We start from the raw sequence: 13435 nt of genomic DNA on the forward strand, positions 1-13435 counted from the left end.
ATCGCCGTAAGGTTGCGCCAATCAGTGCAAAGTTTGCATTACATCGCCTTTATTCTAATCCAATCTCTTGCCAGCTGTAGATGGAGGTGAGAGAAAGACGCGATCCTATTGGCTCCTCTTTTTTGATTGACACGGCCATGTTACCCCGAAGAGAAGTGGGCTCAAAAAAGCGGCCAACACCTCCGGCCTCTTCACCACCTGCTTAGTTTTAATTGCCTTGTTTCAGTGCTAGGGAATCCTGGGAACTGTAGTTTTATGAGACATTTAGCCTTCTCTGTCAGAAAGAGCTCTGGGGCTACAAAACACTACAATTCCCAGGATTCCTTAGCACTGATCCAGGGCAGTTAAAGCGGTGTCAAGCTGGATTATTTCTGCAGTGTGGATGCAGCAGACAGGCAGAAGTCCAAGACTTTTCTTCATGTGAGTTAGTTGTCGGGGGGCAAAAAAGAAGTGTGAACACCGACATAAGGTGAAAGAAACATCTCCTGTTAGGTATTGTTTTTATTTTAATTATCAAGTTTAGTTGTTTCTTCGGAAGCAAATCCAAGTGCACTTCCGCTGCGAACAGGAACCGGAAGTCTCCATCGGAACACCGGGTGCTCCAGAGGCGCCCTATGCCTTCCTGGTGCAACACTCAGAGGCGTCCCCTCCAAGGAAACGGGGGCAGTGGTCTATAGTTCCGCTGTTTTTGTGTTCCGGGGCTGCCAAGCGAAACCTCTTCGGGCGGGAAGATGATTCCGATGCCGGTGGTGGTTTGCGTGCTGGGGGGCTGGTGCGCGGTGTACCTGGCCGACACGGCGCTCAAGGTGAGCAGGGGGCGGTCTCCTCCCCGAAACGGGGGTCTTGGCTTGGCTCCTTGTATTAGAAAATGGAGGGGCAGGGAAGGAGAGAAAGAGAGAGAGAGAGAAACAGAGACAGGCCCCTCTTTCTCTCTCTCTCTTTGTCCAGGAGCCCTGGGCTCCAAATGGCCGAAAGTGCTGGGGCTGGGAAGGGCTAGCCTTGGTCAGAGTTAGAGGGAAGCTTCATGGCGGGGGGCTTGGGTCTGCTTTCTTAGGCTGCATCCACACTGGCGAAATAACCCGGTTTGGCATCGCTTTAACTCTTTTCTGGCTTAAGGCTATGGAATTCTGGGAGTTGGAGTTTGTTGTGGGACTCAGAGCGGAGCTTTGGAATCCTGGGATATGTAGTTTTTCAAGGTCTTCAGCATTCTCTGAGTGCTGGTGTCCCACAAACCTACAAATCCCAGGACTCTGTAGGATGGAGCCATGGCAGTTGAAGTGGTGTCAGTCTTCACTATTTTATTTTTTTGCAGTGCAGATGCACCCTAATTGGAAAAGGCAGAGAGCATAGAGTGGGAAGGCAGGCAAAGAAGAAGAGATGGAGGACATAGGACAGTGTGGGTTTTTGTCGTGGAGCTTTCGTCAGGAAAGGGAGTAATAATGCCATTTCGTTGCCCTTAAATTGGGCTACTAAAGCCAAGGGTGCGGACCCTAAATCCCACTTCATCTTGGAAACTAAACAGTATCAGCCCTCTTAGTACTTGGATGAGAGACCACCAATGAATACCAGGTTGATGTAGGCCTGTGATTCGTAAAGGGGGCAGTGGATCCAGGGGGGTGATGATGAGGAAAAAGGGGCATCGGGGACCTTTAGTCAACATTTGCATGCAAAAAAGACGAGGGGATCCTGGAGGAGATGAGCAGTTAGAGCACATTAGAGTGGCAAGGGAGAAGTGGTACCAATAAGGACCCATTACATTTGGGACCCTGCTTAAGCTTTGGGACTTTTGCCAGGACTTGGAGTGTGCTGCTGATCCTGCTTGCTTTCGTCAAATAGGTTGAGAGTAGAGTAGCAGAAGAAACAATATGTGGGAGTTGGGGGACAAGTTGAAGCTGTGTGAAGAAAGCATGCCTCTGGGCAGGCAAAATCTTGGAAAGAGTCCATCCCTTCACTTAGATTGAGAGACCTTCCTTGTTGAGGAGAAAAGTGGGAAGCCAGCTGCGCCCCTCTCTGCCACAGTGAAGAAGATCTGAGAGTCTTTCCTCGCCAGGGAGAAGCTTCTCCTTTTCCATCCAGTCACCTTGGGAGCAGCAACCGAACAGCTGATCAAACAGCAACCAAGCCATGCCAGCCTTTGCTGTAAGGCCTCTCAGCTACGGCTCAGCAAGCTGCATGGTTGCTGTTCCCAAGGTGACCAGCTGCCTGGTCAGTGCTTGACTGGAGCTGCTTGGATGCTACTTCCTTTACCTGGTCACCCTGGGAGCAGCAACCAAGTGGCTGGCCGGCTGGCCTTCCTTCTGTTGGGCACTTGCCACTGCAATGTTCACACATGAGAAGCTGAGGAGGAGGAGATGGCAGTGGTGAGCTGGGTGTAGCTAGGTAAATGCTGCTGGTTATTGCACCTAATATCAAGAAGTAGACATTGGGGCACACTAGGGTTGTCATCCAAGAAGAAAGCGGCCCCAAAAAGTGTGGAGACCAGTCTTTATTTCACAGGAAGTAATTGTCAAACCCATTCTGAGCAAACCTTCTGAAACCTTCATGGGGAACGTTTTGTGGTCTTTATGGCTTCAGTAATAAATTGTGCTCCCCCAAACTTGAAAATTCCCAGGAGAGTTTAGGGAGTAGAGGATTTAACAACAGAATGGAACTGCAAATTGTTAGAAAAGCTTGAGTTTAATGGTTTTGTTCTTGTAATCTGGAGTTGAAGTCCTCATGGTTTAGTCATGGCACATGGCCATGGACAGATGCACTTGTTCTGCTTCCTGTGGACATTGTCTGATTTAAAAGACAGCACACCTACCTGATTTGATTCTTACATTATTATTTGTCTAGTTTAGATTTGGAGTTTGTGTTAGGATGAGTTGCTATTTTATGTGAGAGTGACATTTTTCAGGGCAGCACTTTGTTGGAGTAATCACTTATCTGTTGCTATTACTGTACTTACACAGTTATAGGACTGTTGTTGTGTTCTTTCAAGTCATTTCTGACCTATGGTGACCCTAAGGCAACCTTATTATGGAGGGTTTTTTTTTTACAGTTTGCCTGAGTCAAGGAAGTTTATTGCACAGGCCCTGAAACGGGCCCGTTGCATTCCAAAACGGGGACGCACACGGGCGCACACAGAATGGGATGGGGCTAGGAATACATCTTACTGCACAAGGGAATGTTGCTGCTGCCGCCAGGCATTCCAATCGTGTCCTACATCCGTTCCAGAAGACGTGATTTTTTTTAGAACTGTTCCAAAGCATTCTCAGAAATTGCGTCCTCTGAAACGGATGTAGGACACGATTGGAATGCCCGGCGGCAGTGGTGGCGTTTCCTTGTGCAGTAAGATGCGTTCCTAGCCCCATCCCATTCCATGTGCGCCTGTGCGCAGCCCTGTTTTGGAACGCAACAGCCCTGTTTCAGGGCCTGTGTGATAAACTTCTATCTCTGAGGCTGAGAGAATGTGACTTGCCCAAGGTCACCCAGTAGGTTTCCATGGCTGAGCAGGGACTCATACTCTGGTTTCGAAAGTCATAGTCTGATGCTCTAACCACTATGTCACTTTGGCTCCACAATAGGGCTGTACTGTACTGACATTAGCTCCAAAAGACGGTGAATAGATTGGCTTTCCCCCCTCAGTTTCTTTTTGTTTCCTTCAATTTTGTGCTATAATAAAACAATTTTGTGGCTTCACAGTGATGAGTTTCTTGTGTACATCTAGTGGTAACATGCCAACTGGGTTTATTTTAATTCCGGGTTGTATAGCCACAAAATGGGACAAATCAAATGGTGGGACTGAATTCGCTGGGCACTGTTTGTTTGGGTGTGGGGCCTTTGTCTTTCCAGATATTTTGGATGTTTTGTTTCCAGATCCCACAGTTGTTTATCATTGATGATAGTGAGTGGGACTTTTTGCAAATTGAAGTCCAGAATATCTGGTAAGCCAAAGGTTTCCCAAACTTAAGGTGTAGCTGCATTTTTGTGAAGTGTACAGATCAAACCGCTGCTGTGCATGTTAGTGTCTGGGCATATAGGTGCATATACATAAACTATATTCCATGTCTCAAGAAATGGTCACAGTGTTAGTCACATAAAAAACTAACGGAAATATGTTGTTTTTAAAAACACATATCTACTGTCCACTCTTAGGTAGCAGTACAGTAGTTGCTTTTGTTTTTCTCTTCAGGAGAAGGCAGGAGCAATATTAGAAAGGGGTGGCAGGTGGAAGCCATCTTTACTGTGTCAAGGACAGTCTAGGATCATGCTTAACAAAGGGAACAATCACTAGGTGTTTCAGTACTGATCAACTGGGCCATGGGTGAACCAGCTAGTGATGGTTCCCATTGTTAAGCCTACAATTACTCTGCCCATGGTTGAACTAGCGTGGTATAGTGGTTTGACTGTTGGGCTAAGATCCTAAGAGACCAGGGTTCAAATTCCTGCTTAGCTTTGCACACCCTTCAGGTGACGCTGTGCATGTTGCACTTTCTCAACCTTAAGAGGAAGGCAATGGCAAACCCCTTTTGCAAATGTGGCTAAGAAAGCCCTGTTATAGGTCTGTCTTAGGGTCACCATAAGATGAAAATGATTTAAAGACACACAACAGCAAGAACAACTGCTCCTGGTTATCTCCACCTCAGTTGTGTGCAGGGTGTGGATTGTGGATGCTGAATGTTTTGGGGTTAAGCTCTTTGTATGGTGGTATTTACATCCAGCAGTCTAAGACGCGATCTTCAGGAATGATTAAGATAAATTTGCGGAACGTGAGGCTACCGATGGTTCCTCTCAATATCATTTACTAGAGAACGTGAGTTGGAGGGTTCCTAGGGGCATCTGGTTGACTCTCTTGAACAGAATGCTAGACAATAGAGGTTTTTTGTCTGATATAGTGTGACTGTTCTTATAACTTGTGAAATGCAAAATGAAGAGCAGAGGTGTAAACAAAACTAAAAACAGAAGTGATGAACTACCAAGAGACATGACCTGTATGCAGAAATAATGCTGTTTGACACCACTTTAATTACCATGGCTCAGTGCTGTTGAATTCTGGGATTTGTAGTTGTGGCACCCAAACTCTCTGACAGAGAAGGCTAAATATCTCACACACAAAAAAAAATGCTTTGCATCATGGCAGTTAAAGCAGTGTCAAACTGGATTATTTCTGCAGTGCAGATGCAGACATGTTTGTACAATCATAGTCCTAGCCTGAAATCTCCTAAAATTCCACCTTTGTTATACTGTGTTTCCTTTCTTTTCTAGTCATCTCCTTCTCTGAAGGCATCTTACGAGGATTGGCTCACATCCTATGGTCTGACTGTCTCTCCATTTCATATGCGATGGCAGATATCTCTTTTCAACCGCCTGTTTTACAGCTGGGGAAGATGGAAGCCCAGATTTCTTTACCTATGGTATTGTTTCATAACTATATTTCAGGCATGTGTGGGACAATTACTGGAAATTCTTCTATATCCTGCTAGTCTAAGGAATTACCTTCAGAGACAGATTGCTTACATGTTCTGTTGCTAAATAGAATACCCTTTTGTTTTAATTTTGAATAGTCTTTTCTTTGACTTAAACTACAGTGAATGCATTTTATTGGTGTGGAAGGCTTGTGTGACAAAGAAGTTCCCCTGGTATATGGTGAACTTCCTGGCTGAGGCCCCATACAGACAGGCCAAAATAAAGCTGCTTTGAGTCACTTTGGAGGTAGGCTGTTTAAACGATGCATGCGACCTAAGAGTCCTAAGGACTGGGGTGCAGCTTTGGTGCAGCTTCTGGACCCTTAGGATACATGCATCATTTAAACACCATACCTCCAAAGTGACCCACAGCAGCTTTATTTTGGCCTGTCTGTATGGGGCCTATGTTTGCCAAATTGATTTTGGAACAGATGTTGACTTCTGATACTGGGGATGGTAGCAAGGCTTTGGTTTTGACAAGGTGTCTTCATGGGGTTTGGTGCTTCCCAACAAAGAATAGTCAAAATGTAGCAGTCCTCGGCAGATAATGTGCTATAACAGTATTATACATTTGTTTCAGGTTTAACATGGGAATGGTTTTTGGCATAGCTGCTATGTTTGGTTCTGTTATCCTTCTGGGAAAGACACTGCTGCAGACTCTCTCACAGATGCTGACTGAGTCTCCTACAGGTCAGAATGATCAGATGCTGCAGGTTGTGGTGAGTTTTATATTTCTTTATTTCCAGGTCACACAATAGAATTCTTACTCTCTCTCCCACATATTTGAAGTCGTATATTAATATTTTACTGAAAGAATTTCTAGACTGGTTTTCTCAAGGTGGTGTAAAGTAAGAAAAACATAGTTTAAGCAAACATAGAAATAAAAATAGTAATCTGGGGGAAAATGGGGAGAGGTTGTTGCTGTCTAAAAATCCAACAAAGCTGTAAAATATAGCACCTCTGGTGGGAGATTTTTCTATTGATGTAAAGTCCTTCCTTATACTTTTTAAGTGAACAAATTATCCTTTTCAAATAATTGGAAGTAGAGTCAGTTCAAACATCTCTGGAAATGACTGTGTTCTGCAGCATTGCCATGACATCCTATTGTCTAAGTGCTGTGAAATGGTCATTTGTATTCATTGCATCTGCTAGTATAGGTAGAGTCTCCCTTATTTGGAATTCCAAAATCCAAAATGTTCCAAAACCCAAAACTTTTTTCATGGGTTGTTGAGATAGTGATACCGTTGCTTCTGATGATTGGTTCAATCTACATAAACTTTGTTTCATGCACAAAAAATATTCTGTAACATAACCTTCAGGCTATGTATATAAGGTGTATATGAAACAAAATGAATTTTGTATTTAGACTTGGATCCCATGTTTAAGATATCTTATTATGTACAAAAATCCAAAGAGAAAATCAGAAATCTCTAAACATTTCTGGTCCCAAATCTTTCAGATAAGGGAAAACGCAACCTGCACACATGTGATGTATATACCTTGTTGGCTTGGGGTATTCTAGAAACAGTAGTCCAAAAAGTAACTTTTCCAAGCCTTGATTAAGTGTATTGTCCTTTGTGAAGTGGTTTCAACAGGTTCCAGGAGGCCCTGTCTTTGCCACCCTTGCTACCCTATGCCTTGTGTCTTTGAAAACAGGTGCCTGGTGTAAATCTTCCCATCAGCCAGCTGTCCTATTTCTTCACAGCCATCCTGATCAGTGGTGTCATACATGAAGTTGGCCATGGGGTGGCAGCTATCCGGTAATGAAATCCATTTTTTTCCACAAAACATTTCATGGTCACCTCTAATTAACCAACATAGCATATAAATAGCATAGAGGGAGGGTTGTGGGTTTTTTTAATGACTTATAGCAAATAACTAAGGTGACAGAGAATCGACCTTTTAATCATTTACTTGTATCATTTTCTACTTTTGAATTCTAAGTGACTTGATATTTCTGGCTTCTGGATCAGGCTGTCTCTTCTCAAATATTAGCATGCTGAGCTCCCTATAGTCTCTTTCTCAGTGTATAAATGCAGCTCTGTCCTTCCTTTTTACCACTGCAATTTTGTGTTTACTATGTATGTATTGTTAGAGAATTGAGTAGAAATAACTGTCTTTTAGAGCCAGCATGATTATAGTGGTTTGAGTGTTGGATTACGACTCTGGAGACCAGGGTTCAATTCCCAGCTTGGCCATGAAACCCACTTGGTGACTTTGGGCAAGTCACATGCTCTCAGCCTCAGAGAATGGCAATGGCAGACCTCCTCTGAACAAATCTTGCCAAGAAAACTGGTGATAGATTCACAAATCTTGCCAAGACAACTGGCGATAGAGTCGCTAAGTCTGAAAATGACATGAAGGCACACAGCAACGACAACTTCAATCTGTTCCAAAGACTCAGTGAATGAGCTTGTGAGAGAGTGAATGAGAACATGAGCAAGGTCAAGGAGGTGCCACTTCATCTCTGTTTTGATCAAGTTTTGAAAGCTACAGAGGAATTTATAGCATCTTGTTTTTCCTGTGTCCCTGAAGCACTTGTAGAAACCTGCAAGAATATCCTCGGTGCAGTTACTGTCAGTTGTACTGGAAGGTCCTGAAACTTCACTGTGGTCTTTTTTTCACTTTCTTTTTCATTGGTCAGGTGGCAAAGTGGAAAGTAGGTAACTATTGTGTCAGTTCTGGGAGTCGGGCAGGAGAGGGGATAGAGCTTTAAAGAGCAGCTTCAGATGATTCCTGTTAACTGTCTATACATGATATTTGTGATAGGTGAGGCAGTATTTCTGCTCTGATGAAAGACAGGTCTGATTCCATGATCTTCTTCTGATGGCCTCTGTCAACCTGACATTGATCACAGAGCCAGCTTCATTGTCTTTTTGTATCATTTGTCTCTTTTGACCATATCTTTTAAGTTTCAAGCGCCCACAGCTTCTCCAGAGCATGGAAATAATTAGTTAGCCCTCCATATCCACAGTTTCTGCATCCACAGAATCAACCAACCATGGCTTGAATTTTTTTTTAAAAAAATCCAAAATGCAAACATTGATTTCACCATATTATATAAGGGACACCATTTTACTATGCCATTGGATTTAATGGAACTTGAGCATCCATGGATTTTGGTATCCGTGGGAAGTTCTGGAACCAAACCCCAAATACCAAGAGTCCACTGTAGTTAAAATTCAGTTCAATATGCTTAATTGGTTCATTTTTTAAAAAAATGAGTTGTGACTTTAGAAAGTGTTACTTTAACCATTAAATACCAGTGATTTTGGTTTTGAGTGATGACTGCCACATCTCCTTATTTTAATTCATTACTGGCCAGTTTTTAGTAAGTTCATGTAATATTATTTTAATTGTGCAATGTAACATTACTTAATAAATTACTGAATATATTAATATAACAAAAGCTTAAGTTAATTTACTTTATATATTAATAATAGTATGTAAGCTAAAACACTGCATTTTTCAAATGAAAAGATAAAAAAGAGGTACAGCCTCATGGCCTGTAACAAAATCCAAAAGTGGAGTTGGGTAATGCCTTCTTTAGACTACTAAAATATCATTAAGAAGGCGAGTTTTCAAGTTTCCAAAAGTATGCACACTTTCTATGGCATCTTTCATCTTCCTGACACCTTTTTTACTTTCCTGTAGCTGGTGTGGGTTGGCATAGAGATAGAATGATGAACCAGGAAGTACCTGGTTTTGAACCTCATCTCTGCCATAGACAAGTCACTGTCTCTCAGCTTCCCATTCCCCACATCTGAAATGTGGAAGATTGAAATGTTGACTGTGCTACAGGGCTGTTATAAGGATTGCAACTACGCAGTGCATGCGAATTGCTTTGTGCTTTTTAAATAAACTGTGTTGATTATATTTGTTCTTTTTGATGGTTTGTGTTTAACTGCTTTTAATTTTATTGATAATTTAATTATATTAACTTTTGTATGGTATAAATTCTAGCCTTATCTGTATTAACCTTTATTGAGTCTTGAGTTTTAGACTGGGAGAAAGTGGGGGGGGGGGGGAGGAGGAGGAGGATAACAATACAGTAAAGTTCTATGCAAGCTATGTATCTTTCCTTATCTCATCCTGCAGTGGATTTGTTCTTAGTGTAGCTATTGTTTCTGTTTATGTTGGTATAGTAATATGCCATGTACAAATCAAATTGCTTCCTCTTTCATACAAGTTTCTTTTTAGTTTTTGAGAAATGTATGCTGCTTTTGCAAATACAACCTTTCTTTTCTTTTAGGGAGCAAGTTCGGTTTAATGGCTTTGGAATTTTTATATTTATTGTTTATCCTGGGGCATTTGTTGATCTCTTCACCACTCATTTGCAACTAATTTCTCCAATCCAGCAGTTAAGAATATTTTGTGCAGGTAAGTCAGCTCATGTGGTTATGTTGCAACTTAATTTGTTTTACTTGTTCTTTTGAACACGTGAGTATTGAAGATGGAATCTGATAATGCAAGGACTAGTTGACATAAAAAGCAGGTCCCTACACTATTGTTGCTGTATTTGTAAAATAGGAGTAGGAATGTTCTATGTGATCATGCCAAACAGCCCTTTGGATGTTCTGTGTGATCATGTCAGACAGCCCTGGCCATTACAAATAGTGAGGGATTGTGGGAGCTGTTGTCCTAAATATTTGCAGGACTAAAACTTGCCCATTTCTTGTGCTAAGATATAAAATGACCTGTATAATGTTTTAGCTGTTTTGAAACTCTTTGGTGAAGAGAACCTTGAGTGGAGAAGGCATTATAATGCAACTATGGCTGGTTACCTGTTTGGCAATTTTGAAATTGTAAACTGGATTTAAGATTTTGTAACTGCTGGGAATTCAGATTTATGGTGGTGAGTGACTGAATGTGACCCCAAAAACCTACCTTTTCAGCCTGGCAACAGCCCGATTGAAAGGATTAGAAAGTGCTGATTGGGGCACTAGCATATTATTTCTACAGCACTTTCCCAGTAATGGAACACATTGAGACAAGCAGTTTTAGCAGGACCTTGAGGGGTCTCTTAAACTGTCTGTTCTTGTTGTACTCTACATGTGAGAGAATGCTGTAGATGTGATCCCCCAAGAGCCCCAGTCTGCACTGCCTTCAAAACACTTTGGTTGGGGTGCTGCCAGGTTGTAAAGGTAGATTTTGGGATCACATTTCATTTGTTCATAACTGTAAACATGTATCCCAGCAGTTATGAGCACCATCCTTGTACAGTAAATTCTGCTAAAATGTGATAGTTATGTTCCTAAAAAAAGTTGCGTTGTAGTAATTTTGACTCCAAAAATAACAGAATTTATGCAAAAAAATAGGGTTAGATACAGATCTCAAAAAAACATTATTCATATCAGTAGCATCACTGGGAGGTGCGGGAAGGTGCAGACTGCAGCAGGTGACACCCAAGGAGGGGATGACACCCCAGATAGGGGGGACACCCAGTTGCCCCCCAACCTACCCCCCAGCGCACTCCTTGGGCCTGTGCACACACTGCTTGCACTTGCATAGGCGCTCCAGGAGATGTGTGGGTGCTCCAGGGGCTGCGCAGGTGCTCCTTGGGCCTGTGTGGGTGCCCTTCATGGCTGCGCAGGTGCCCCCTGGACACCATTTTGGTCTGCATGGGTGCCATTACGGCCCACTCAAGCAGTACTCCTTCCTGCATGGGTGCTCTACAGGCTGCGTGGGCGCTTCTTGGGCCTGTGTGGGTGCTTCTAGGGGCCACATGGAGACTGTTTCAGCCCCCGCAGGTGCTCCTTTGAGCAGCACGGTCCTCCTCTGGCCCTGGAAATTATCATTTTGGTGGGGAGAAACATGGAACAGACCTAGATGTGCTCCCAAACCCACAGATCTCTCTGTTGCACTGTACCTCTTTCCCTGTATTCTTTGAAACTGATTTTTAATGTTATATATAAATATTATTCTATTTTAACAACTTTTGTAGATTAGGGTTGGTAATTGAAGCTTTCAAGTTGTGTGGCTGGTAAACTGTGCCTGTGTTGCCAATTTCTCTGCATCTTAACACTGTGAGAACAATAATACCACTGATGGGTTCTCGGGGGGGGGGGGCAGAGTGAGGCAATTATTGTGCAGTGCAATCTGTTTTGCTAATTGAGACAGGCCATTAAAACCAAAATTGTGTGTTCAGATGGCTTCAAATGGAAAATGAAATAGTTTAGTCACCCATTTAATTTGTGCCCTTGTTGTGAATATTTTACTTATGGAGGATTAGTGTTCTGGCTGAATTTATATGCCAATTTTGTTTTAAGCCAAATGTCATTTAGAACACTTTTAAGGAGAGAAAATTTCTGTGTTATTGTTAGAGCAAGTTAGTAATGGAAATGTAGACAAAGGAGCTGGGTAGTTGGCTCCTGGTAATGCGGGTTGGGGCCAGCGGCCACGGCCCGCTTTGGGAGCGGGCTGTGTGGTGGAACGGTCCCAACCTGGTTTTGGCTGGAGTGGACTTGAACCACTGCTTCCTATGTTTAATTACTCTTCACTCCTGCAATAACTTGTGTGTAGAAATATTAAATGAGATTTATTCATTTATTTACAAAGCAGGTAAAACATTCTATGAAAAAAAAGTATTGAGTTCTTGTAGTTCTGAGACTGTGTGTTTACACATAATAACAAGTCAAAAATCTGTAGAAATCTGGTTTATTAGGGATAAGCCAGGACATTGGTGCTCATTGCCTGATTACTCACATTCTAAGTGCAGCTGAATGAACCATAGACTCCTTGGCCAAAGGTAGTTTACCATGATATCCTAATCTGGCAAAACAGAGAAATAAATCTAAAACGAACAAATACTACAGAATTGTGGCTTGTCATGTGTGAATATGGTCTCTGTGTTTACTTTGCACAACATGAAGCTAAGGCAAAAAACTGGAGTCTTGGACATCTTATTTTTGCAGAATTCTGAAAAATTATACTTGCAAGAAGAAAGTACTAAGCAAGCCTACACCTGTGTAGAGCACTGTTCCTTATAATTTGAGGTTTTGATACAGCAGTTAAGCATATTTGGGAGCTAGCCTCATTAAAAAATTAATAAGTGCTGATAATGTTTAGCAATGTATAACAGTGTTTAGAACAGCATTTTCTATGATATAAAACATTCTCACATTAACTACCTTGTAAGGCAAATTAGTATTATTGTATTTCATTTTCCAGATGAAAATAAATGATAATGGTGTGGCTGAGGTAAGATAGGAGCTACAGACTAGCTCTACCTTATCCAGAATTCCAAAATCCAAAAGATTCTAAAATCCAAAATTGTCTGCATGATGCATGGCTGAGATAGTGACACCTTTGCTTTCTGATGCTTCAGTGTACAGAAGCTTTGTTTCAGGCACAAAAAGTATTTAAAATATTGTGGATAAAATGGCCTTCTGGATATGTGTATAAGGTGTATATGAAACATAAATGAATGAATTTCCTGTTTAGATTTGGATCCCATCTCCAAGTATTATGTATATCCAAATATTCCAAAATATGAAAAACTCCAGAATCCAAAACACTTTTTGTAGATTCAACCTGTACTAACTTTCTACATCAAACCCTTGGTTACTATCTGTTCAAAGGACTTCATTTCTAAATAAATCTGGATAAGATTTTATAACCTATGAAGTTTTCAATGAGCCATTGATTTATTTTCTATGGAGGAATACAAAACTGAAGTAAAGAGTCTTTATTGTTAAGCCTCACTGTTCATTCTGTTTTGAAAACTATATGCTGCTGACATGCGAATCGTATGATCCCTCTTTAATGGTAACTGAGATACCTCTGTTTGGGAGTCATTCAAACATTAGCCCTGCCGTTCAGAATACTTAATCACTTTTGTGGACCAAACCTATTGTAATAATAGCCAACCCAGTAGTCAGGGTTGGCTTTCATTCATTCTTGGACGTCATCTTGTTGTAGGAGATCAACGCACTAGAGTCTTATAGAGCTGCTATTCCACTTTTACTGCCCTGGCTGCCTCCTGTTGC

The 13435-nt window shown here is 41.9% G+C and overlaps 1 protein-coding gene across 2 annotated transcripts in view; it reads left to right on the plus strand.

The window, feature by feature from the left end:
• The first annotated feature begins 704 nt into the window (after window positions 1–704).
• The window catches only part of LOC149319452 (membrane-bound transcription factor site-2 protease-like), a 32462-nt gene continuing 19731 nt past the window's right edge, over window positions 705–13435 (plus strand). For both annotated transcript variants that reach the window (XM_089511743.1, XM_089511742.1), the window contains exons 1-5: window positions 705–806; window positions 5248–5396; window positions 6028–6166; window positions 7104–7207; window positions 9700–9827. In XM_089511743.1, the coding sequence (XP_089367869.1) occupies window positions 732–806; window positions 5248–5396; window positions 6028–6166; window positions 7104–7207; window positions 9700–9827 (595 nt within the window). In that variant the 5' untranslated portion in view covers window positions 705–731. The remainder of the gene's footprint in view (window positions 807–5247; window positions 5397–6027; window positions 6167–7103; window positions 7208–9699; window positions 9828–13435) is intronic.

This window comes from Sceloporus occidentalis, unplaced genomic scaffold (assembly GCF_023333645.1).
Source record: "Sceloporus occidentalis isolate IW3139 unplaced genomic scaffold, rSceOcc1.0.p SCAF_2, whole genome shotgun sequence".
In the NCBI taxonomy this organism is placed as follows: domain Eukaryota; kingdom Metazoa; phylum Chordata; class Lepidosauria; order Squamata; family Phrynosomatidae; genus Sceloporus; species Sceloporus occidentalis.